The 25,205-nt window shown below is 39.4% G+C and overlaps 7 protein-coding genes and 2 long non-coding RNA genes across 14 annotated transcripts in view; 3 read left to right on the top strand and 6 right to left on the bottom strand.

Annotated features, from left to right (window-relative positions):
• Positions 1–4: 4 nt before the first annotated feature.
• On the bottom strand, positions 5–1,267 carry LOC116936070. Its single transcript, XM_032943276.2, has 4 exons — positions 1,184–1,267; positions 885–1,116; positions 656–820; positions 5–601 (listed from the first exon to the last, which is right to left on the bottom strand). Exons 1-4 carry the CDS (start codon positions 1,193–1,195, stop codon positions 129–131), a joined length of 882 nt encoding a protein of 293 aa, XP_032799167.2. The 5' UTR covers positions 1,196–1,267; the 3' UTR covers positions 5–128.
• LOC123474102 lies at positions 987–6,975 on the top strand. The gene is made up of 3 exons (XR_006648752.1): positions 987–1,128; positions 1,187–4,156; positions 4,238–6,975. It is a non-coding gene; the product is annotated as an uncharacterized LOC123474102 (long non-coding RNA).
• Positions 5,705–8,943, bottom strand: LOC116936069. The gene is given in 9 exon segments (XM_032943275.2): positions 5,705–7,510; positions 7,512–7,573; positions 7,662–7,838; positions 7,909–7,962; positions 8,024–8,107; positions 8,170–8,253; positions 8,309–8,380; positions 8,446–8,737; positions 8,798–8,943. Coding segments are annotated over 9 exon segments (1,194 nt in total). The 5' UTR covers positions 8,813–8,943; the 3' UTR covers positions 5,705–7,156.
• A 114-nt stretch (positions 8,944–9,057) lies between these two features.
• LOC123474103 lies at positions 9,058–12,204 on the top strand. Its single transcript, XR_006648753.1, has 2 exons — positions 9,058–10,072; positions 10,151–12,204. It is a non-coding gene; the product is annotated as an uncharacterized LOC123474103 (long non-coding RNA).
• On the bottom strand, positions 12,129–14,107 carry LOC116927113. The gene is made up of 7 exons (XM_032934103.2): positions 13,951–14,107; positions 13,622–13,880; positions 13,495–13,545; positions 13,320–13,382; positions 13,206–13,250; positions 12,958–13,128; positions 12,129–12,881 (listed from the first exon to the last, which is right to left on the bottom strand). The coding sequence occupies exons 1-7, from the start codon at positions 13,960–13,962 to the stop codon at positions 12,388–12,390; spliced, it is 1,095 nt and encodes a 364-aa protein (XP_032789994.2). The 5' UTR covers positions 13,963–14,107; the 3' UTR covers positions 12,129–12,387.
• A 2,096-nt stretch (positions 14,108–16,203) lies between these two features.
• Positions 16,204–17,175, bottom strand: LOC116927210. Its single transcript, XM_032934233.2, has 2 exons — positions 16,744–17,175; positions 16,204–16,682 (listed from the first exon to the last, which is right to left on the bottom strand). The coding sequence occupies exons 1-2, from the start codon at positions 16,802–16,804 to the stop codon at positions 16,399–16,401; spliced, it is 345 nt and encodes a 114-aa protein (XP_032790124.2). The 5' UTR covers positions 16,805–17,175; the 3' UTR covers positions 16,204–16,398.
• Positions 17,176–17,756: 581 nt separating this feature from the next.
• LOC116927041 (adventurous-gliding motility protein Z) lies at positions 17,757–21,861 on the bottom strand. 6 transcript variants are annotated; one of them, XM_045175961.1, is made up of 23 exons: positions 21,641–21,861; positions 21,320–21,575; positions 21,177–21,239; positions 21,027–21,110; positions 20,889–20,963; positions 20,742–20,825; positions 20,590–20,676; positions 20,463–20,519; positions 20,323–20,385; positions 20,175–20,258; positions 20,029–20,112; positions 19,870–19,953; positions 19,725–19,808; positions 19,572–19,655; positions 19,452–19,514; positions 19,329–19,391; positions 19,181–19,264; positions 19,022–19,108; positions 18,893–18,955; positions 18,762–18,824; positions 18,640–18,699; positions 18,396–18,548; positions 17,757–18,330 (listed from the first exon to the last, which is right to left on the bottom strand). In XM_045175961.1, exons 1-23 carry the CDS (start codon positions 21,653–21,655, stop codon positions 18,209–18,211), a joined length of 1,962 nt encoding a protein of 653 aa, XP_045031896.1. In that variant the 5' UTR covers positions 21,656–21,861; the 3' UTR covers positions 17,757–18,208. The 6 variants fall into 6 exon arrangements, with proteins under 6 accessions (XP_045031896.1, XP_045031897.1, XP_045031891.1 ...); XM_045175962.1 differs by having other exon boundaries at positions 18,893–18,952; XM_045175956.1 differs by having other exon boundaries at positions 18,640–18,702; positions 21,641–21,860.
• A 1,019-nt stretch (positions 21,862–22,880) lies between these two features.
• Positions 22,881–24,263, bottom strand: LOC116927129. Its single transcript, XM_045176028.1, has 7 exons — positions 24,252–24,263; positions 24,046–24,181; positions 23,958–23,996; positions 23,827–23,889; positions 23,708–23,761; positions 23,479–23,649; positions 22,881–23,423 (listed from the first exon to the last, which is right to left on the bottom strand). Exons 1-7 carry the CDS (start codon positions 24,261–24,263, stop codon positions 22,930–22,932), a joined length of 969 nt encoding a protein of 322 aa, XP_045031963.1. The 3' UTR covers positions 22,881–22,929.
• A 689-nt stretch (positions 24,264–24,952) lies between these two features.
• LOC116927166 (endoplasmic reticulum-Golgi intermediate compartment protein 1) overlaps positions 24,953–25,205 on the top strand; it is a 1,671-nt gene continuing 1,418 nt past the window's right edge. Inside the window, exon 1 of the mRNA XM_032934159.2 lies at positions 24,953–25,205. This exon is cut by the window's right edge and continues 18 nt beyond it. Coding sequence (XP_032790050.1) covers positions 25,204–25,205 — 2 coding nt within the window. The 5' untranslated portion in view covers positions 24,953–25,203.

Here is a 25,205-nt window from a genome sequence, read left to right as displayed (position 1 = left end):
CGTCTCCCTTAAATAGCTCAGGTGCGTCATTATATTGGCAGCAGCATGGATGAACATTAGAGGCTTACGCGTTGATAAATTAACTAGTATGTTTAAATAAGAACTTTCATAGGCATCGTTTATAGCTTTTACGAGAAATCTTCCTCTAAAAGAAAGCCACTAAAATGAGTTAGATGACGACTGTCGTCATATAGTTCAACCCCACTGGATACGGTTTCAATCTGCAGCCAGACTTGATCTCCAGCCTGCAAATTCTGAGAAGTCTGGAAGTTTAACGGACACAATTGATTGTTGTCCGAATGAAACTCGCCAACCTCAGCCGTTCCAACTTTGTTACCGTTCCGGTAAAAACTTATGCTGAGGATTTCTACTCGAGTAAAAGAAGAAGGAAAACTTGCATGTCCCGCAAAGGTGAAGAAATACGTCCCCTTAACGGGTGCAGTAAATTTTCCCGATGCCAAATCCATGGCTCTGCCGTTATTTACCGTTTCGACTTCAAACGGAATCGGAGTATTTCTTCTCGAAAATTTGGTGTTTTTCTGAACGTAGAAGTTCGTGACCACTGACTTAACGCCAACGGAGCCAATCAGCACCTGAAAATCTATGCACATTCGTTATTTGTTGATGTATTTTGATTGGAGATGATAGGTCGTACCTTGTGCGCCAAACGGTTTTGCGAAGTCGCAGTAAACAGTCTCGACTTGTTTGCTGCCCATTACGGAATAAAGTCCGTTCTTTGTGTGACCCATCAGTTGCAGGTCTCTACAGGAAGTTGGTATTTTGGATGCCATGGTGATGGTAGGGACGGTACAGGTACAGGCTGAGAATCCAGGGGATTGAACGTAAGTGTATTGTGTCGTGTTTTCCCAAAATTCCGAATCTACCTTTCAATTTTTGAATTTCAATTTCTAGGTTTTCAATTCTTGAATCTTGATTTTCTAGAATGAATCGATTGACGAGAGAGCCAAACATGCGGTTGGATTTATGCGGAGTACGGGCTTCAATCGCTTCGGACACTCCCTGCGTTGGAGTCAGGTAAGCATAAGGATCGTAGCCCCAACGAGTCAAATACTGAGCTGAAACGACACAACTGAGCACGAAAAACAAGGCCACAACCTGATTGAACAAGTACGTGAAAACTAAACAAAGTATAAACTTAACAATGAAATCTTACACAACTTACCAGGTTCTTCATTTTCCCTTTGGATTGCGATCGTCCACGAAACTTGGCCGTAAGTGAACAAAACTGGTCGGACAGCCAGCCTTTATATACTTCTTGTCTTGTGGTTCACATTATTCAAATCGAAAAAGACATCCGTGTAATTCTTCCTGTCGTACTGGGCCTTTTTGATTTGATACGGCCTATGTAACACATGTGGTGGTACGTATAGGCAGGGTATCAGATGACTTTTAGACGGATTGTTGTGTTGGCGTGATACCCGCCGACAAGATTGAATCTTTGTAATGGCTAGTCTTTCCGCAGATATCAAAATATTGTGGCAAAAGAAGCTATATCAGAGGATAACGGCGGCTGAGATTGGAACCCTCCGGTTTCTATGATGAACACCATCGACCACAAAAAATTTCACGTTCAGGTTTTTTAGCATACTGTGATTGGTTTTTGATTTGTTGGTTGCGTGATGGACGTTCGTTTTGGTCGGCATCTTCCGATTTCGTGGAATGGCTCTGATAGTTCCGTTTGTATCATGAAACATCTAGTCATCGTTTAAAAATTTTACTCTTTAATCTGTGCTTAGGTTTCATTCTTCTAGAATAACAAAATCGCGCAGCTATTCGGCCGGTGGCTGACGAAAATGATTGCGTGGGTTATTCCCTCACTGGGTAATCGGATACGCCGGTTGGTTTTCTTCTATTTTAGTTATCTAGATTTTCGAGAGCGGTAGAAACAGGTACGTTCGTTATGCATAAAACTAGCGCTAATTTATGCTAGACAAGTCTCTGGCTTCAGTACGTTCTCCTCTAACGGACTGGCGTTCACCACACACAGAAATGCGTGTAGTAGGTGTGCAGCCAACCGGTTTTAATCGCTGTTCATGCCTTCGTTCGGTTAACGTGAGGCCGATGAGAGAAAACTGGAGGATATTGTTTATTTGTAGTTTATTTTTGTTATTCATTTTTATTTTTATAGGGGGCTGGGCATGGGTAAGCAAAGTGATGTCATTTTTGTCCTTTAACCTACACCCAACGATCTGTTTGAAGGGGGCGGATTCAAGGACAATTTTTTCTTCTTTCCTTAATGCCTGTCGTTAGTGGTGTCAGTAGTGTCTACTGTCAAGCTGCGTGAGAATCATGTATGGCAAGCCAAATGTACCGACCGAAACGAATGATGATCCGTGCGCAATTCCATGTATCTGTAGGGGATACTGTGTGGCAGTACCTTCTGGTGTTTCAAACATGCTTCGAGTTTATTTTAAATAATCGTATATAGTTTTGATTTACATAAAAACATTCCTAATATTACAGGAAATCTAGGTATTATAATTTCCATTTCCATTTTATTTTTTTTCTAACTTACCCCTTGTCTACACCCAGACGACTTTCTAGAAGGGGGCGTTTTCTTGTACAATTCTTTCTTAACTTCGTGCCCATTGCTTTCTCAGCGTACAGCTCCGAGTGGATCATGTGCTGTGTCGTGACCGAAAGGACGGCTTTGGAACTTCGACAAAAGTGTGGGTCTTGAATGGGGACTGAAAAACCCTCGACTCTTGGTCCAATTATTATCCTCTTGGTTTTTAAATTATTGGGAACTAAGCAATTCAACTTTATTTCTGGCTTCGAATTCACTTGGTGTGTGTGTGTGTGGTTTACTTGTGACAAATTGATTAAAAATGACTAAGAAGAAGTGAATGTAGAACTAAATCGCTTAAACGTTGTGACCTTAAGAAACGCAAGTGACGGTAACTACCTCCCATTTATGTGTTCGGTGTAGACAGACTCTAAAGTTATTTACTAAGGTCTTTTTATTTTTCCGGATAGGTTGGACGTAGCAACAGGGACATGGGTGAGTAAAAGAACATCATCTCTATCCAGCCTTTTCTTACCTTAGATTTTCTTTTTGCTCGAAAGAGGAGGGATTCTATGTCTATGCGATGGCTTTGTAACATCCGCTAGTGCGGATACGTGCAGGAAAGAAGTCGAGTTGGCCACTGTTTTGTTTTTTTGGTGATCAAAGAAAAACTTAGTGTTTATTTGCCAGCGAAGAGAAGAAAGCAAAAGAAAGGCAAAGGTTTGCGTACAACAATTTCAACATGACCCCGGGGAAACTCACGTCCCTCTTACAGCGAATTGGCAATTTCTTCTTGTAAAAGCCAGCCATTGAAAGTCGTTAAATAGTCGGTGGCCAGTAGCTTCCCGTTACTACTCATTTCATCCATCTGCATCCAGATGTTATCGCCGGGAAGCAACTCTAGAGTAGACTGAAGAATTATCGGACTTAGATAAGTACCAGTTGCTGGAAGGGTGGTGACTTCGTACAACGCAGCGATCGCTACTGCTTGGCCATTTTTGTAAATATAAATTCTTGTCTTTGGGCCAACGGCATTTGCCGCAAACCCTACGTGTGAAGTAAAAGAAAAGAAGTAGGTTCCTTTAACGGGTGGTTCGAATTTCCCGGTTGCTATCGTCATGCCATTGCCACTGTTGACCATCGCGTTCTCGTAGGGAATGGGTACGCGCGTTAGCGCAAAATCTGTAATTCTCTGTACGTAGAAGTAGATTGGCTTTGATTTTATGTCTTGATAACCAATCCACTTTTGGATACCTGGAAATTGCGAGTTAAAATGAATTCAAAATTTGTTATTGTTGGTCTTTTTTTTTTTTGGTTTTCGCTGATCGAATTACTTGGATCGCTAACATTTTTGGTGAAATCGCAGTAAACGGTTTCGACTTGTTTGCTACCCATGACAGAGAAGAGTCCACTTCTTGTATTGCCAACAGTTTGCAGGTCTTCACAGGAACTGGGGATTTTATCGATGGTCTTTGGATCGTCAGCTGAACAAGTGCACTTAAACGCTGTAAATTCGTACACGTTATTAGACTTTTTGCTCTAATTTCTTATGGTTTCAGGTATTACCATCGACTTTTTTGGCTAAATCCGTTAATTTTGCATCAGTCTCTGATAACTCTATTGGTAAAGGTAAATCGTTAATATAATATTCTCCTATTAGTTGAATGGTTAAGCAATTGAGGCATACTGGTTTCCAATTCTCTGATATAGTTCTGGACAATCACATCAATGAGTGCCATTGTTCCGAGGACAGGGAAATGCCGCATTGGAGGCTGTTCTCCGGGTTCCAGTTGTGCGGCAATGGGAGAGTTAAACAAATTGTTCTGTGCCGAAGGTGGGAGGGCAACGTAAGGACGAAAGCCATGAAGATTTTGATTCCAATTTCCAGGCAATTGACCGTAAACGATACCCGCTAGAACGGAGAAAAGGGCGACAAACTGCTGGCGGACGACCAACGAATTGAACATTTTCTAAATTGTAAAAAGAAAAATCGATGACTTACGGAATGCTTCATCGTGGCTCGTGCAAACGGTGGCTGATGAAAACGGTTGTACAATGGCGACAATAGTCGAGGTGAGAATCATTCTTCTTTATATACCTTCCGCCATTGGGTTGGATGCTACCCCCAAAAAATTAGAAAGGAAAAAGAAACAGGTTACACTGAACTATGTAAGCGGTTATAGGGTGGCTTTGATTGGATTAAATCGATGATTAGACGGGGCATTTACGCCATCTTGTTTTCTTCCATTTTGGTTAGCATGAAGGACGGGAGTTCTGTTCCTTATAATACCATATGATTTCTACCATTTGGTTGGAGGTTCCTCTTAAAAAACTGGTTGCGCCTAACTAATGAAAACGGGCGTTGACGGTTTTTAATTTGATTGAACAATCGATTTTAAAAGGTTGCTGGGTACGCCATCTGGTTTTCATCCATTTTGGTTGCTATAGGTCTTGATTTCAAAAGAGACGGGAGGAAAAGGTTTCTTGTGCATACTACAAGCGCTAATTTATGCTAGACGGGTACTGACTTCAGGGTGGTAACCTTGTACAGTACGTTTTTTTGTTTTAGCTGGCGTTCATCAAGGTTACCTTCTCTTACGAAATTCTATGGTACAACGTGGGGTGTTCACTTGACAAGTCATTTAGCCACAACTGAAACCAAACGATGTATCTTATCGTATACGCGTAGGAAGATTTTAACTCTTCCTTTTGTGTATTGCTTCAGCTTTTTACTATTCATAGGCAGCTGGGCAGGAAAATCGGCGAAAGACTGACAAGGGTAAGAAAAGGGATGTCATTCGTTTGTAACCCACCCTTGCCTACACCCACGGATCACCCTTCCCATAGAAAATATATATATCTTATTAAATAATACACTTGAATCTTCTATCTATCCATCTATCCTTCTATATCTATTCTATCTTCTACTTAAAGGTTATGAAAAACTTGAATTTGATTTTATTTTTGTTTATTACCTTTGCATTTAGTTGGAAGGTTTGTTTTTTCTTAAGTGACTGGTATGAAATCGGCGAGACGGGTACCCAGGTAAGCAAAATCGTGTCATCCCTTTCCTACACCCAAAGTTCTAGCTTTAGAGGCGGGGTGCATTCTAAAGCAATTTACATTTTTTAAATTATTATTTTTATTGTTTGATTTTATTTTGTTAGTTTTCTTTTGTTTTAGCGCCCGTAGTATACTGTCAAAAACCTACGCTTTGCACGAACTCACGCTTCCCTACAATGAAGCGACATCAATTTCTTCTTCTAAAAGCAAGCCGTTAAAATGTGTGCTAGGTTCTATAGTGATGTCGAATAGAAACCCTCCATTGATGTTATTACTCTGCACCCAGACTTCGTCTCCGGCTTTCAGCGCTAGCAGGGTTTGAACACTTATTGGACTTAGATGATCACGGTTTGCAATGCCGTTCACTTCGTTCAACTGACTACGTGCCACTCCATAACCATTGTGGTAAATCATTACGTTTAGCTCTATGAGAGATGCGGTTGAAACATAAAATTGTGCAAGTCCACTAAAAGAAAAGAAGTAAGTTCCTTTAACGGGTGCTGTGAATTTCCCGGATGTATTGGCGGATGGTATGAGCCTATATGGCAGAGGTTGAGATACCTTATTTGTTAAAATTATTTTCTTACCATTCCACCCATTTTTGCTTAACTTTTCTTCCTAACATCAATTCTGACTAGTGGTGATGTTGATGGAATTTAGTAGTTTCTTAGGACATGGCGCAAATATCAGATCATGATAATAACACATTCCTGAATCAAGTTTAAGCTTAACCTGTCATGGGATTCCTCTAGTTAAGAAAAAAAAAAACAATTGTTACCCGCTTTTACCGTCCTAAATGGACTCGTGTCGCGTTACTATGTTTAATCACGTGACATCGTGCAGCTATTTGCATTCGGTCCCTTCGAATATTAATTTTCTGTCTACACTGTTGTGACCGGTGGACTGTGTACAAAAGGTCAATGATGTTTTCTTTGTATCCGTCTGCCATTTGATAGAATTCTGCCCTTGAAAACAGGTTCCACTTGGCTCGATGTCTTTTGCTGGGCATCGGGTACGCCGTTTGGCTGCCGACAGGTTTTGTTACCTTGTTACCTTTTAAGTATGGAGAAAAAGGTATTTTCTAGTGTCCAGAAAACCTCTCGGCAGACGTGGCAGTTATTTGCTTGTTTGTTTTGATTGTTTTTTTTTTCAAAGGGAGCTGGGCGTGGAAACCGGCGAGACGGACATATGGGTAAGCAAAATGCTGTCATTTAATCTCGAAAGCCTCCCAATCACAAGCATCCATCAGCCTTACATTAAGTGGGTGTATTTTTTTGAATTTTGCGCGAGACACTGTGTCCGCCTCGCGCAAAGAGGGTGTCGATTGCAAGTGAAATGATGGCTCTGGAATCGTAAAAAATAAAAGGGTGTGGTTCGAAATGTGATATGGATAGACTGAAAATTGCTTGAAGCAAATTTTTTTCAAACTTGTGTTACACACGAATCTACAATAAGGTTTAATTAATCAAGAATACAGCCGCCCCCCCCCCCTTTACGCCTAAGCGACGATTTCTTCTTCCAAGAGCCAGCCGTTGAAGTGAGTGCAACGGGCCTCACCGTAGTCGTCTACATATGTCCTCCATTGACTATGTCACTCTGCAGCCATACTTTGTCTCCGGCTTGCAACGTCAAAGTAGATTGAACAGTTAACGGACTCAAATAATAAGGATTTGCAATGCCGTTGACTTCGTTCAACTGACTGCGTGCCACTGCTTGACCGTTTCGATAGATCAATACGTTGAGCTCTCTCAGAGGTGAATTCGAGGCAGAAAATTGCGCGAGTCCTGTAAACGAAAAGAAGTAAGTTCCCCTAACGGGCGCTGTGAATCTTCCGCTTGCTGCGTCCATGGCTCCTCCGATGTTGATTATGGTACGTTCAAACGGAATCGGAACAAAGGTTGCCGAATAATCGCTGGTTTTTCTGGACGTAGAAGTATACTGGATTTGATTTTACGTCTTGATAACCAATCAACTTCTGAAAAACTGAAATTATGTGTCAGTATTAGAATGTGAATTATCTGCATTCTACCATTTTTGTTATCACAGGAAAGTGAAAGTCGGATGAAATTACCTGGCGCCCCAGCTGCTGGTGTTGTGAAATCGCAGTAAACGGTTTGGACTTGTTTACTTCCCATTACGGAATACAGTCCACTCTTTGTATAACCAATTAGTTTTAGATCTTCACAGGAACCGGGGAGTCTACCGATGTTCGTGGAAACTTCGGCGGTAGAACTGGTGGTAGCAATCCCTGCAAAGCCGTAATAATTAAGGATTTCTATTAAGAGTTGAACATACTTTATAATAGTTGCTGATGTTACCATCAATTTTCCCCTCCAACGCCAACAGTTTAGCCATAGCATCTGTCGAAAAATCTACAAATCACAGGACCAATTTAACACATTTAATTACTACAACATTAAGAAAAATGTGTACCTTCCAAATGGGTTTTCACAGCCTCGATCAACAACTGTTTTTCTGCCAATTCGTTTCTAGTTTGCGTCAACGTTTCCGCTGTGCCTTTGAACAAAAGCGAACGAGTTCACGTGAATGTCCACTAATTCGAAGAAAAGCAATCATACCTAGTAAATCAGTTTTCACAATTTCAAGCGATGATTTCGTTTCTGCCAATTCATTAAGCGTTTGTCCCAAACTTTCCTTCGTTTCTGTTAAAACATGTTTAGTTGGACGTCCATTAATTATGTAAGAACAAACATTTACTCTGCAAATCGGCTTGCACAGCTGTTAGAGATGATTTTGCTTCTGCCCATTCGTTTTCCATTTTTTCCATTGCTTGCGTCGTACATCAAAATCGGTCAGTTTAGAAGGTCAATTAAGATCGAAAAAAACAATCTTACTTGCTAATTTGTTGGCTAAATAAATAACTTTTCGATTGGTTTCCCTTTGCTTTTTGATGAAAAAATCTGTTATTATTCTAGATGATCTTAATTCCAAGGCTAAATCGGCGACAGTCATTTCAAGAAACTCAATTTTCGCAACAACGAATTGATTCTGCAATTGAGGCTGTTCGTCGGTGTAGTGCAATCTGTCAACAGAGAACTTTGCCGCATTGCTCTGCGCGACGGAAGGACGATTGCCAGGCAATTGACCGTAAACGATGCAAGTTAGAACAGAGAAAACGGCAACAAACTGGGCAGATGAAAACCAATTTATTATCGATAAATTTGAATACAAAAATCACTGACTTACCGAGTGTTTCATCATGGCTGGTGTCGAAGAGAACAATTGCCCGAATTGAAAATTGGACTCTTTATATACCAACTTTCGCTTGGATACTGCACTCGAAATTTAAACACATCAACAGGTTTCAATTTAAAATGTAAGCAGATATGGAAATGCTTTGATTTGATTGAGTAGATACGACTTTTACATCAGGATGCACTGTTTTCGCACATTTGGAGTTATCTCCATTTTTGGGGATGAAATTATCTTATTAAAAAAATGCGTGCATGTGAAAATGTCAACTTAAAACAAAAGAAAATGTTATTTTGCATAAAACCAGCGCTAATTTATGAACGACTGGGTCTCTGACTTCGCAGGGCGTTACCCCTACACGTATTTGGCATGTCGTCTATCAAGATCATCTTCTCTTGAGCGAAGTTGTAGACAAACATGGGACGCTTATACTTGACGTGTTATGTAGAAACGAATTATAACAAGACGATGATTGATCAATCACGAATAATACGTAAAAGGAAGATTTATAAAATGAATAGGACTTTCTGTGTGGTGGACTACTACGACGCAATTTCAACTTTGAAATTGTGCAGGAGAAACGACTGTTGAAACCGTCTGGAACTGAAGAAATGGAAATTCATGTTATTTTCCTATTGAAATTCGTTGATCCTTTTTTCTCAGTGGGAACTTGACAACGCTTGACGACAGACGATCTAACCAAACAATCCAGTTGATTGCATCCTAGATCTTGATCATTGGTTATTCCTGCCTTTTTGGGGTAATCGTTCACACTCGGTCCTGGACGATGTGCGAGAAAAAGTATCTTTTTTGTTTTCAAATCAGGTTTCGTTGTGATGATGACCGCAGATTGTCAACAAACCCGCTGTCTGTCAATGGGGGATTTGGATTCGTCTACGTGTTTGAATCAGATTTTTGTTTTAATTTGCAGAAAATGTGAAGGTTATTCCTTTCAGCTCTTTTCGTTTTTTCAGAGAGGCTGGGCATAGCAAACGGTAAGACGCTTGCCTACACCCAAGGCTCTTATTTTAGGGGGCGTTTTTTTAGGGCTTTTGTTCGTTATAGTTAGTTGGCTTTCATGGTGGTAGTATCGGATGTGCACCTGTACGTGGATCATGTAGTACTCGTCTCGTGATTGAAAAATGTATTCATGAGTTGGGCAAGTTACCTGTTGCAGATTCGTGCTGTTGGAGAAGAACGTCAGTTGAGTTGGTGATGGATATCTAACCTAGACCCTTTTGCCTACACCGACGAATCTAATTTAAAATGGTTGGCTCTACATCAATGCAAACGCTGACGATCTACACGAACTCACGTTTACAATAAACCGACAATTTCTTCTTCTAGGAGCCAGCCGTTAAAATAAGTGCAACGGTCTGCCGTCGTGTCGAATAGGAATCCTCCATTAACGATATCGCTCTGCAATCAGATGACACGAAATTGAATCGAACCAACATGAACGATGTTTTAATTTTAGTGTCCGTTTTGCTGCTTTTCAATTGTATCTGCGATTACCGTTCAACTGGTTGGTTAAAGCCTCGATTTTATCTGATAACTCTTTGATAAGAAATATAATTTAGTAATTCTAAATTGTATATACGGCACATGCAACTATCACATACTTTTCCTTAATTCTGTAACCAGATAATCGACAGTCAGTTCGAGTAATGACATTCGTCATGATTTCCAGAACTGCCCTCTTTTATACATCAATTGATTTTCAGCATGGATGATGCCCTCGGAAGGAGCAACGACTTGTCTATACCCCGACGGTCATCAGATCATTTCCATTTGACTTGGCTGATGCCCTCACGTAGAGACTGGAAATTCCGGCCTGTTTTTTGTATAAATTTATGATAACATTCTTGGTCCTCGAAGACTGGGGGGGAAATAATAATGAAGTCGATACCCGTTCGGCTTCTTTTGATGATGATGACCAGACAGTTTCATCCTTATACATGGTGTTAAGATGATAGACACACTAAATCAAAATAGGCTTCAACAAGTTTTTGAATGATGAAACGTGCAGGAATTAGATGTTTTACACCTAGAGTAACGAAAAGTTCAACGCTCTACATGTGGATTCACGTTCCACTACGTTATTTGAATCAACAGAAATCACGCAGCTATTGGGTCGGTGGTTGACCGAGATGGTCATAGTAATAAACAATAATCTGGCGTATAACTTTTGACAATCGTTCAAATGCTGGCCTTCAGAAACAGGTTCCCACTTGACTAATATGGAAACGGTCGTATATGAAGTCGTTTTGATTTGATTAAGCGCATGCCGGGGTCATTGGATGTACAACGTCTAGTATTTATCGATATCTAAGATCCTCTTTTGTATAGCCAAACATGGGTTTGTTTACTTGACGAATCATTTAGAAACAAGTTAACTAGAACTAGATGATTAATTCGTCGTTATAAATGGATGCTTCCTTTATTTATTTACTACTATACCCTTACGCCACCTGGCTTCCATTATGAAAGTCAATCGCACACACTTGGTCTTTGACGATCTGCGATAAAAACTCTTTTGAAAACGGAATCTCGTGACCTGTTTTTGACAGACTTGAAAACGAAAAGGACTGGGCATGTCGAAGGGGTGAGATGGACATGGGTAAGCACCCAAGGCTCTAATTCAAGGCTGGGGGGCTTATTTTTAGGGCCTTTTTATTTAGTTGGCTTTCAATTTTTTTCATGGTGGTAGTATCTATTGTGCGACCGTGTATGGATTATCTGCTCGTCTACCTTGTGATTGAAAAGTGGAGAACATATTCGGTGTCACGAAAACGATTTGAACGCGGCGTGTCTGAGATGCCAATTGTGGTAAGCGTGATTTGAATACAAACGTTTGTCAAACGTATTCTATACCCATGGGCATTACGAATCCGGTTTTAGTGACTCATTCTTTAAGGACAGGAGCACGACAGTGTTTTATCAACCAGTTTTATGCATTGACTGTATCACGTACCTCAGTCGTGCTAATCGAATGAAGAACAAAGGTTTTGCCTTGCGGGATCCTATATTGTATTGAGCAGACGTTTCTCTGCCGCCATTTTGTAGGCTTGACTCGTTCAAAACAAGTCTGTTTAAGCATTTGTTTTTACCATTATAGTAACTTTACGATGGATAGGCGTTGATTTTGCAATGTATGCGTACTAAACTAGCACGCGTTTCAGTTGGACGTGTCATTGACTGCACGCTGTGTTAATTGCGTGTTAAAGCCTTTCGTATAAGGGGCTGCAAAACGATGGGCACCGTCTTAATTCCCAATTTTTAATGAAGTTCTATTCTTTCGCATGTCCGTCAACGTCTATTCCAATTCAATCATTTAATTTCGTTTATTTCATGTATTATTTCAAAGTTATTGTACCATTGATTACATGTGTCTAACTTTAGTGGTTTGTGATTTATTCTATGTGAGTTAATGTGTTCCCTTGTTTTCACGGTCGTATAACATTTGGTGACAATGCACTCGGTGTCAAGGCGAGTGCCCGAATGCGCAACTTTTACTTATTACAAGGTTTCTATTCAAGAATGCCAATAACGCTTATACGCTCTAAATCTGAATTGACGTTCATCTACAGTAGGCCTAACGAAGCGGCGATTTCCTCTTCCAACAGCCAGCCGTTAAAATGCGTGGCACGGAAGTCGTTGTCGTCGAACAGATACGCCCCGTTGTTGAAATCGATTTGCATCCAAACCGTGTCTCCTTGTTCCAACGCAAGAGTCGCTTGAACGGTTACTGGACTTAGGTAATTAATATTTGCCACGGCGTTGACTTCGTTCAACTGACTACGTGCTACTACGTCCTCATTTCGGAAAAGCAATGCGGCTAGATAGCTGTCGAACGCGGAGGTCTCCGGAATTTGCGCAAGTCCACTAAATGAGAAGAAGTAAGTGCCTTTAACGGGTGCTGTGAATACGCCGGACGTTTTGTCAATGTCTCCACTGTTGACTACTTCAGTCTCAAACGGAATCGGAACGTCCTTTTGCTCAGATTTTACCGTCCTCTGAAGGTAGAAGTACGTTGGCTTTGATTTGACGTCTTCATAACCAATCAACTTCTGTAAATCTGTTGTTTTAAAAAAATCAAATCAGCAACGATTATTGCGATTTATCTGATGTCGAGGAGGGCCGGATAAAATTACCTGGATCATCAGCTTCTTTTGTGAAATCGCAGTAAACAGTTTCGACTTGTTTGCTGCCCATGACAGAGAAGAGTCCACTTTTGGTGTAGCCAATTTCTTTGAGATCCGCACACGAACCGGGGATTCTACCGATCCCGGCCGTATCGTCAGCCGAACAGGTGCAAGTAGATGCTGTAAAACGCGAATGATCAGTCGATTATGTATAAAGATGAGTACATTAAAAGCTATTCTTTCTATGCTGGTATCACCTTGTTCCAGGGCAGAAATTCTGTCCGTCGTATCTGTTTTAAAATCTGCAAATCATCAACAACATTATTTGAACGTGGGAAAAGTTGAACAGTTTTCATTTGCTAAATCAATACCGGCATAATCCTGTTTCAAATTGTCCAACTCAGTCGCTGTGGCCGATGAAACTTCCGTCGTTTCTGTAAATGTATTCAAGTTCACGTTAAACTATATCGTTCAATTCGGATTGCCGACCATGTTTTACGTGGCTCTCGTATATAGTAAATATACGTATTGGAAAGAAAACCTTACGTGCCAATTTGCTGCTTAAATCCGCAATTTTTTCATCTGCATCCGACAATTCTATACACGTTAAGAAAAGAAAATCGCTATTTAATTTCTGGTTAGCTGTACGCGGTGAAACTAATGGCGCATATACTAGTTCTCAATTCTTTGGCTAGTTTGGTGAAAGACAATTCGAGTAACGACATTCTTGCAGCCAGAACTAAATTCCGCGTTTGAGGCTGTTCGTCGATGGCGCCCTGCGCGTCCGGTCGGAAGTGAAACAAGTTGGTCTGCTTTGTGGAAGGTGCTGATGGTAGCGCAAAGTAAGGACGATAGCCGAACACATCTGGATTCCAATTACCAGGTAATTGGCCGTAGACGATGCACGTCAGAACGGAGAAAAGAGCGACAAACTGTTTGGTCGATGCAAACGACGGATGATATATCGTTGTTATTTAAATAGCAAGAAAATCATTGACTTACCGAATGCTTCATTACGGACACGGACAGGTGATGGAAAAGAACAATAATCACCTTGAGAATTGTCTCGTCCTTTTATACCCTTTTTTTTTTGTACTTGTTTGCTGGACGAGGCGTCTCTGAAACCGGCTGTCTATCCGATTGCTTCCATTTGACTTGGTGGATTTTATCGCGGTTTTTTTTTTGGCTATTGCGTCCTTCGAGAGTTTTTAAGTTCTCGTGGACTAGGACAAAAATATGATTCTTTCCTCATCGAAATTATTTTAATAACGACCGGAGAATGTATACTCAACGTTGATATGATGGATTTGAAATTGAAAATTGAGCTTAAAACAGGTTAGATAGACAAGCATGAAACTTGTTTTACACCTTAATCCTGTCTTAATCCACGCTTTCGTTTATTTGTACGCTGGAATGCCTAAAGCTCGGCATTCATGGAGTCACGTTCTCCTATGATATTTCATTAGAATTCACGCAGCTATTTGCATATTTTTCTATACTGCGGCAATCACCACAATGACCATTGCGGACGTTTGGTTAACGAACTCCATTTTCGTACCTTTGAAAAAACAGGTTCCAGTTGGCCATGGAAATGGTCACGTATTCGCTTTCATTGTGATCCAGTGGATGGCATCACGAGGCCATTGAGGGGGCGGGAAAGTTTTCGCCCCCTTAAAAAAAACAAAAAAGGAAGAAAAAAAAACAACATTTAACTTAATACACGTGTATGACCTTGTGGTTGTCTTGCGAAATTTTATCGAATTTTACAGACGGTTCATTATACTGTGTTCTTATTTGCGCATAAAAATTCGGTTCTAATTTATGCTGGACAGTTCACTGACTTTTGAACAATTTTATCAAGGCAAACTTGGGTTTGTTTAACTTGAAGAATCATTGAGAAACAAATGAACAAGACGACGATTGATTATTGATATAAGATGATTGACATGGCTGATTTTTTTGTTGGATTTGGGCGGACGTAGGTATAAGCAAACGCTAACACCCAAGGCTCTAATTCAAGGGGGCGTATTTTGAGGGCTTTTTTCTTTTCGGTTGATGCTCCAGTCTGATTTTAATGTTTTTCACCTCTCTTAGTTCATATAAAACAAGAGAGACTTCAAGCGATTTAAAGATCTAAGATAAATCGCATATAACCGCTGAGGATTCTAGTACAATTTTTTATTGTTTTGCATTACATTTTGTTTTAGCAATCGTTTCATCTACTGTATAACTAGCGACGTGTTGATCATGTGCTTTATGCATTTTGCGAGTGAGTAGATTGCTTTCTATGCAAAAGGTGCGGATAGAAATGGAATAATTAAAGCGTAAAATGCAGGTAAATGTAGAACTTAACTGCCCTGTAACCTCAAGATGTGGACATGAAGGTGATTTCAATGAATCCTTTTTCACAGGGGGCTGGGCATGCAAACCGGTCAGACGGACACGGGTAAGCAAAATGCGGCCATTTTATTTTTTTTTTTTTCGAACCTACCCCTTGCCTACACCCAGACGACTTTCTAGAAGGGGGCGTTTTCTTGTTCGATTCTTTCTTAACTTCGTGCCCATTGCTATCTCCCAGTCCACAGCTGCGTGTGGATCTGGACGCGTGGTGAACGAAGGGACGGTTTCGGAACTGCGATAAAAGGGTGTGGTTTGAATGGGGACTGAAAAACGATTGACTCTTGGCTCAATTATTATCCTCTTGGTTTTTAAATTATTAAGAACTAAGTAATTCAACTTTATTTCTGGCTTCGAATTCACTTGGTGTGTGTGTCTGTGTGTGGTTTACTTGTGACAATCACAGTTCAGCAGCTCGTTAGTCGAATTGCTGTGTGCAGAAGGAGGAAGCGGCAACGTAAGGACGAAATCCATGAAGAATTTGATTCCAATTTCCAGGTAAAAAAAAAAAACAGGTCCCGCTTAACTTATGCAAACGGCCATTTGACTCGATTGATTGGACGAGTTTTGAGGGTCACTGGGTACGCCGTCCGGTGATGTTTGGATGTGGCTCTTGAAACAAGCAACTGCCTATCCATTTAAAAGAGAGTCAATATATAAGCGCTTTTTTTTTTATAATTTTTTAGAAAAAAAAAAAATTTTTATAAAATAAAGTTTAATAAAAAAAAAAAAAAAATTTTTTTTTTATTATTTTTTTTTTTTAAAAAAAAAAAAGCGTTTATTTGCCAGCGGAGGGAAGGAAGAAAGCCGTTTAAAATAAAAAAAAAAATTTTTAAATTTTAAACCAAATTAAACTCACGTTTCTGCCCCACATTACAGCGAAACGGTGATATTTTCTTGTAAATGCCAGCCAGTAAAAGTCGTTGCACCGCCCTCTAACTTGCCGTCAACCATGTTGTCCATCTGGACCCAGACTGTATCGCTGGGAAGCAACTCTAGGGTAGACTGAATTGTTATCGGATATCCGGAAGATGATGGGGATTCGCCTTGGGATTACCCGGAAACGGCTACCGGGATATCAATTTTGTAAATGTTAAGTAATGTAAGTGGTCTGCCATCAGCTATAAATACTAAAATTGAAGCAAAAGAAAAGAAGTAAGTTCCTTTAACGGGGGCTTTGAATTCCCCGGTTTCAATGGTCATGCCATTTCCAGTGTTGTACACCGCATTTTCAAACCGAATCGGTACGGCTGTGTCCGCAGAGCCTTCAGTATATTGGACGTGGAAGTAGACTGGCTTTGATTTGACGTCTTGATAGCCAATCCATTTTTGGAAAGCTGAAGAAAATGTGTGTTAATATCAAGACTGTTATGCTTTTGTTTTTGAGGGTCACATTACCTGGATCGCTGATACCTTTGGTGAAATCGCAGTAAACGGTTTCCGCTTGATTGCTACCCATTATGGAGTACAGTTCACTTCTCGTATTAACAGTTTGGAGATCTTCGCAGGAGCTGGGTATCTTATCGATTGTTTTTGGAACGTCAGCCGAACAAGTGCACGTAGACGCTACAAAATTCGAAACCAATTAAGGGTCTTAATCGCTCCATGTTTCTAATAATTTCAAGTGTTACTTGCGATTTTGGTTGGCCAACTCGGTCAATTTTGCATCGGTCTCTGCCAACTCTTTTGTTAAGATCAAACGTTTTTATTCCAGTAGTTAAATATGATCAATTAAGCTATAGACATACTTGTTTCTAAAGCTCTGATTGAATTCTGGACAGTCACTTCAATGAATGCGAGTAAAAGAAACGCTAATTTATTCTATTAGGCAGACTTCAGGTGATAGATTTGTATGTTTTTGAAGGGCACATTTGAATATTATTTTACTTGCTGCTTTTGTCATAGGGGACTGGACATGAAAACTGGTGAAACGGGTATGGATATAAGCAAAGCGTAGTCATTTGCATCCAACCTGTCCTTTTGCCCACACCCAGTGATCCCACTTTAAAAGGATGCCTATCAAGAAAAGTGCCAGTTGTTTTTATGGGCAATGGAATCAAAAGGATGGTGAAACATTTTTGAATCTGATTATAGTTGAAATAGTTTGTATGTTCATTAACAAGGTTTTCTCTTCAGGAATACAAAATTAAGCTCAACACTCTAAATACGGCCAGGTTTTGATCAGTTCCCATCAAGTAGCTGCCCTTGGCAACAGCAATGACTATCTATAATTGAAAGGTCATCCAGCAGTTTCATTTCGTGGACGATCGCTAGGTGAGCATTTCCTTTTTTGAGTTTATTGTTTACATTTGGTTGTTAGCCACTTGCCATATAAAGTGCATTCAGCTACCTTGTGATGCAGCCCGAAGGACGTGATTGAACTCAGAGTCAACATGACGGCCATGGAACTATTCAAGGACGGATAATGGTATTTTTATTTCACATTACTTTACGGTGTATTTTTACTTCAATAATTTACCCAATAAATAAATAAAAGTTACGTTTTTAATGCGTCATAATGAAGAAATGTCTTCTTGTAACAGGAAACCAGTGAAATGAGTTTGATTATCCGAGTCGTCAAACAATGCCACGCCTTTGGAAAGGTACGTAATCTGAACCCAGATTTTATCTCCTGCTTTTAGTTTCAGTGTTGATTGTAGCGTAACGGGAATGATTTGATCTTCGGACGGACTTGCATCTCGAGTAAAACTCATCCCGATCGGAGTACCGTTAAAGTACAGACTTGCTCCCAATTTGGACGCCAACGGTGGGAAGATGGCCAACCCGTTGAAGGAGAAGAAGTAAGTGCCATTCCTGGGCGCTGTGAATATCCCAGTTGATTTGTGCATAGCGTTTCCCGTGTTCACCACTTCAATCTCGTACGGAATTGGAATATCCATGGCTGAGAAATCTGCGTCTTTTTTACGTAAAAGTAAGTGGGCACCGACTGGACGTCTTCGTAGCCAATCCATTTCTGGAATTCTGCTTAATTATTCATTGGATTTACGAGATGATGAGTAATGAAAGGAAATGATCAGTTTATTGTTTACCCGCTCCTTCAGGATCTTTAGCGAAATTGCAGTACACAGTCTCCACTTGATTTGTTCCCATCACAGAGTAGAGTCCGCTCTTCCTGTGCCCAATTTGATGTAGATCCTTGCAGGATGTCGGGATTCGATCGATGGAAATGTCCATTGTTTCCGCTGCCCAATGAACGCGACTCATTAAATAACGGCAAGTTTTATTCGTTTCGATTATTCATTTCATTTGCATTTTGCTGCTAGAAATCCTTACCGTCTAATTTTGATACCAAACTGTCCATCCTCATTTCGGCTTCCGTTGAGCTTTGCGATGTTACTACAGTAGGACTATAATTAATTTCCCTTCATTCTTTTGCTTTATTAGAATGTAATTACCACGTAAATCTGTTTTGATAGCTTGAACTTCAGTTTTGGTGTCCGTCAAATCTTTCATCGTGGCTACAGCCGAGGATTCAAATCGTTTTCATTTCATAATTTAAAAAAACAAAAATTTGGTAATATCTTACCATTCAGATGTGTTCTAAGGCCTTCCAGTTTAGACTTTGTTTCTCTCTCCCGTTTCACTACTTCTTAAAAATGACGAAGAATTTGCTTAATTTTGATTCGATTTTCTTCAAGAGAAATTGTTGCAGTACCTTCCAGCTTCTGTTTGATGTTCTCGATGGCCTCTGCTTCGAAATTCTTGCCATTATTTCTAGTCCTTTCAAATCCTTGGGTTGCATCTTATCCATCAATCGATGAATTAGAAAAGATTAGCTAAGATTTCTTGCATTGATTTATGGAGTCCTATTTACTTTTGAGATCCATGTCGATAGCGTCCACTTTAGTCTTGGTCTCCGTCAAATCTTTGTTAGTTTTCGCCAAAGTTTGGGTAGCACCTGTCCATCATGAAATGTTCAAAGTTCCATTTGATCCATTTTTATATTTTAAAACAACATTTACCGAATATTATCAGGCCAATATTGTCAACTTTCATATTCGTGTTGGTTAAATTTCTCGCCGTTTCTGCCGATTGACGAATTATCAGTTTAATTAGATGCATTTGAACAAATTCACTTTCATTACCGCTCATTTGTCTTAACAGTTCCCTGATTTCTATTGCTGTTTCGCTCGATCTTTTAGATGTAACTAGAGATGATGGCGCATTTTATTAAAGGCTTGTTGAATAACGTAATTTTAATTTACCTTGCAAGTCCGTTTTGATGGCTTGGATTTGCGTCTTTGCGTCCGCCAAACCTTTCGTATGGGCTGCAAAAAGGTAAGCAGTACCTGCACAGTAAAAGGTATCTATAGTTTCTGTTAAATTAACTGCGCAATAAATTTAATAACAAATCACACCGTCCACTTTCATAGTCAAATTCCCGATTTTTAATTTTGTGTCTTCCAGTTCTTTGGCAGTGCCCGACAACGCATTGATCGTACCTGTCCCAATCAAAGTTTGTATTGAAATCACGCGGTACATGTTTCGACGTTATTGTTATACCTTTCAATTCAACACTAGTGTCGTGGAGTTTCATCTTGGTGTTTGTTAAATCGCTTGCAGTGGTCACTAGGATTTTGGTGGCATCTGTGATTATGCGAGGATTCAATTTAAACCGCAGAGGTTATAATAATATTCCGCAATAAATGTCATCCTATCTACCATCTAATTTTGAAGTTAAATTTCCCATTCTGGTCTTTGTATCTTTCAGGTCCATTTGAGTCTCTTCCAACGTTCGCGTTGCATCTAAAAATGAAGAAACATTTGTTTAAAGTCTTTTTGAAAAAAGATTCTATTTAAATCTTCACTTTTAAGAGTCACGCTCATAGTGTTGATTGTGGCCTTGGTGCCAGTCAAATCTTTTGCAGTTGCTTCCAAATTCCGGGTAACTCCTGCCAACAATCATTCATATACAAATCTACATTTGAAATGATTTTATCTTCGATAATTACATACCAAGCACCAGCGAACTGAGATCTCCAATCAGGGCGTTGGTAACTGTTACGTTTCTTGCCGTTTCTGTAGGTCGTAAGAAAACAAGTTGGTATGTTTTAATTATTATTAAAATTAAAGAACAATCAGCCTGAAACTTTTACCGCTCAATTTCTTCGTCAGATCACCGACGTTTGCCTTCACTTCCGCCATCGTCGTAGCTGCAAGTCAAGGTAAATTTCGGTTCGTTTAAGGATCTCATGAAACAGCAAATGTAATGAGTATGTATACCTTGTAAATTTCTATTCATGCCCTGGAATTCGTTTTTAGTGTCATTTAAATCTTTTTCTGTTGCCGCCAGACCTTTGCTAGTCCCTGCTTAATGAATTTCTATGGTCATATAGTTCTTTACTTTAATGTTCATCAATTAAAACGCAAATTACCGTCCAATTTTGCACTTAAACCGTCAACTTTCGTCTTGGTGTTGCCCAAATCGTGTGTGGTTACTTCCAACATTTCGCGATTTCCTTTAACCCATTTTTTTTTTAAAATATGACCATCTAAAATTTAAATGAATGAAGAAATCTCACCTTCAATTTGTTTCATCAAATCGGTCCTCATCTGTGCAAAACTCTGCTTGACATCAATCAAATCGTTTCTAGTGCCTACGAATAAAAATCCAATTAATTCGTATAGCAATTCAATTGTATTTAAGAAAATATGTTTACTTTCTAAATCGGCTTTCACCATTTCTAACGTTGACTTTGTTTCTACCAATTCGTTTGCAGTTTGTTCCAAAGTTTGTGTCGCACCTGTAAACAGCCGGCTGGATTAGGTAACTATCCATTCATTAATTTTTTTTTTAAAGATTATAATACTTTCTAATTTTTGGGTTAAATCCGTTATTTTTGAATTGGCTTCCGATAAATCTTTGGTAGTTTCTATATATATACATACAAAACAGAGAAATCGTGATTAAATTTTGATTATTGAGTTAAGAAAAAATGACGTTTAGCTATACGTGTTTTAAATTCTTTGTTGATATTCGCGACAGCCCCTTCGAGGTACTCCAATCTGGGCACAATTCCTCGATTAAACACGTTACGTATCGGAAACTGTTTGCCTTTGGTCTTTTGTGCTGCAGTACGCGATTCAACTGAATCGTTCTTTGCCGAAGGTGAGAGCACAAAATAAGGACGATAGCCATCGTTGTTCCATTTTTCAGGTAATTGACCGTAGACGAGGCACGTTAGAACAGAGAGGGTAGCGATGATCAACTATATAGCGAATGAAAACGAATTAAATCACTGAAAATGATGCAGAAAAGAAATTAATGACTTACGGAGCAACGATTCATTTTTAGCTATATTGCTTGATGCGTGCAGAAGAAGAACAAGAGTCTAGAGGACAACTGTCTTCTTTATATATACTTTACCTTTCGTCATTCGGTTTGGATGCTGCCCTTGTGAAACAGGTTCCACCTGTGTCTATTGAGTAACGGTCATCTCATGTCGTTCATGTCTTCCCGGAGCCATTGGTTATTTCATCCAGTTTTTTTGGGGAATCGTGCTCGTTTTGTCCTTGTACATTGAAGTAAAGAAACAAAAAATGCGTTTTTTGAAATGTTTTTTTAATTATTCAACTTCTTTCTTTTTTACCGCTCCATTTACGGAATATGTAATTCTATTGCGCTAATCTAACAGTATTGTCATTCTTTTAAACGAAGAAGCTCTTGCCTATACAAAGGGAATCCAGTGTTTACACAAGGCATTTCTCTGTTGTTTCTCCAATTAACCTTTTTTTTTTTTTTTTAGATTAAATTATTGGACGTCATTTACAAAATGCCGGCAACAGGTAAACCGGTAGCTCCATTTTACTTGAAAAAATAGAAAGTTATGTGAAGGAATTTGTGCTTTAAAATATTCTAATCGGTTTTTAATCTTCAAATTCTCGTGCTTTTTTTCTAACGTGTATTACCATCCGATTTGGAATTTTAGTAGACTAACGTATTCCACTTTGCTCAACGCATATTCGTCTTCTATAATGAACTGGAATTGTGCAAGGTAGACAGTACGTGACTTGAATTTGCTGATCAAAGAATCATTCTCCTACTTTTGTGTTACAGGTGACTACATCTCAAAGGTAGTCTGATTTAAATAAAACGGCCAAACGAAAACGGCGCATCAGATGCGTAGCGTTGATTCAAAGAAATGACCATTGATTATCATCTGTTTTTCTCGTTGAAAACGAGTTTTAGAAGCATGTTTTCTTCAATTAACACGCAGCTAGGCAACGGTACAAAATGGGTACGCGTTGACAATATTAAAATTTATAGAACATGCGTATTCAACCAGCTCTAATTTTGTTTTAACTAGTTGGGGTCACTGACTCCTCGGCGTGAACTTTGCGTCTACAGACGACAGGTTTTTCTCTGCACTTTTATAGCTGAAAATGAAGTGTTTACTAGACACAAGTCATTTATAAATAGGATTCTTAGATATTTTCTTTTCGTGCCATTTGTTAGTGCCATTTACCTTCTCGTGTAGGATCTGCCGTCTCGGAAATGTGTCAACACGGCTCGATCGCCAGTTAAGACAAGTATATTTTAATTTATTATCCAATTTAAAACAATTACAATGAATGGGCGATGTCTTCTTCTAAAAGCCAGCCATTAAAATGCGTGTAACGGGTACCATCGGAGTCGAATAGATAGCCTACGCTAAACAACACGTAACTAGCCTCTAACCATACCTCGTCTCCGGCTTTCAACATCAGCGTAGATTGAACGGTTACTGGACTCAGGTAATAAACATTGTTGACGGCATCGACTTCGTTAAACTGACCCCTTCCTACCACTTGGCCATTCTGGTAGAGCATTACGGATAGCTCGTTGAGTACCGTAGACGTGATTGGATATTGCACGAGTCCAATAAAAGAGAAAAAATAAGTTCCCGTAACGGGTGCTTTAAATTTCCCGCTTTCTAAATTCATGGCTCCTCCGATGTTGAGTATCGCGCGCTCAAACGGAATCGGAGTGTTTTTAGCTGAAAAACTTTTGGTTTTCTGCACGTAGAAGTACGTCGGCATTGATTTTACGTCTTGATAACCGATCCATTTTTGGAAACCTGACATTATGAATAGCAATTCAAAGAAATCATCAATGATTATTTTTATTTTTACCTGGTCCGTCAGTTGCTTCGGTGAAATCGCAATAAACAGTTTCGACTTGTTTACTTCCCAGTACAGAGTAGAGTCCACTTTCTGTATTACCAATAGCTTTTAGATCTTGACAGGAGCTGGGGATTTTACCAATGCTCGTGGCGTCATCAGCGGAACAGGTGCAACTGAATGCTGTAAATAGAATAATCAAGATTTCCCTTTGCTATTTTTCAATCATTTCTGATGTTACCGTCGATCTTTCCATCCAGGACCTCAATGATGGCCCGAGTATCTGCCCCGTAATCTGCAAATCACAAGACAATTTTCAGACGTGGATGACTGCACCAGATTTAATTATTACAACTGTACCCTTCAGCTCCTTCTTTAAATTATCTACTGCAATTATTGTTTCTGATAAAAGGGCCAAACTTTCTGTAAGTCATGGAAATAATAAAATTAAATCAAGCCTTTTGTTTCAGTATGTAAATAGATTGACGTACGTTGTTTTCCCAGTTTCCTGGCCCAATAATCAGCAATTATTGATTAAAGGCCACGATAAAATAAGTTTCGTTTAGAAAAACAAGATACGCCCAATATCCATGTTAGCCTGTTTCTTTGATGAGGATAACGTATGTGCAAAACGATCAGGATAAAACTGGGAGTTCCAGTCGGCCAACAATTGATCCGAATTGACAAAAGTCAAAACGAAGAAAACGGCAACAAACTATAGTTGGAATAATATTAAAATGTTAGTACATAAAGGGCATAGAACATGAAATATAAAAACAACTTACGAAATTCTTCATTTTTTTACTTGGCTGTGGTCTTGATGAACTTATGGGTAGAAATGAAAAACAGTAGAAGATACAGGAGACTTTTATGTATTTTTTTTTAACTATTTATTCGCTCGGTTGATGCTCAAAAAACCGTTTTCTTGTATTTCGAATAGATCGCACTCTTGTGATTCTTTCAACGCTTCAGCGATTGTTTCCCCGCAACCCATTTGTGCAAAGTATATAAATAATTTAGTATAGCCTACATCCAGTTTAACCATATACGTGACATTTGCACATTGTTTGCTTTACGCTCTCAAGCTGCAGTCAGCCTAGTGTAATCGCCAGTTACTTTTGAAATGGTATTTCAGCGATATTCTAGTTGATAAACGTTGGATCAAATTTAGTAGATAAGACAGATATAGATCGAAAAATCTCCCGACAATGCCAGTAAGGCTTACATTTTACCTCGCTATTGTAAATCTTAGGGGAGATCTTGTATTCTGAGAATGCCTACTCTTTTCGTACTGGGGGTATTCCACAAAGCTTAAAGTTACATCAATAAAACGATCGCTCAAGTTTCTGTCAGATTATCAACCTTTGTCTGAAATGTCAACGTCAATTTGTATACTCTTTGGTGTTGTGTTTTTCAAAATAAAGATCTTGAATTTATGACATTGCCACACATGCGTCACGTAGCGGTAAGTTTGGGAAATAGTACATTTGACAGCTCGACGTGTCAGACCATGGTTACAGTTTGCTTAGAGCTTAACCAGAAAAATTCCTCTTATTAGTTTTTATACACCTGTTGATGGTATTCGCTGGCAACGCAAGCCACATCACCATATCTTGTTATCTCACGTGTTGGACAATGTTCTGCTTGTTTCTGTTATAAACCTTATTTAAAAGAGGTTTTGACTCTTGAACTGTTTTAAGCATTAATTCTATTACTGTCCGTATTTATATCGACACCAT

The sequence above is a fragment of the Daphnia magna genome, linkage group LG7 (genome assembly GCF_020631705.1).
Source record: "Daphnia magna isolate NIES linkage group LG7, ASM2063170v1.1, whole genome shotgun sequence".
In the NCBI taxonomy this organism is placed as follows: Eukaryota; Metazoa; Arthropoda; class Branchiopoda; order Diplostraca; family Daphniidae; genus Daphnia; species Daphnia magna.
The sequence above is the reverse complement of the archived record's forward strand: the minus strand, read 5'-3'. Positions and strand labels throughout refer to the sequence as shown.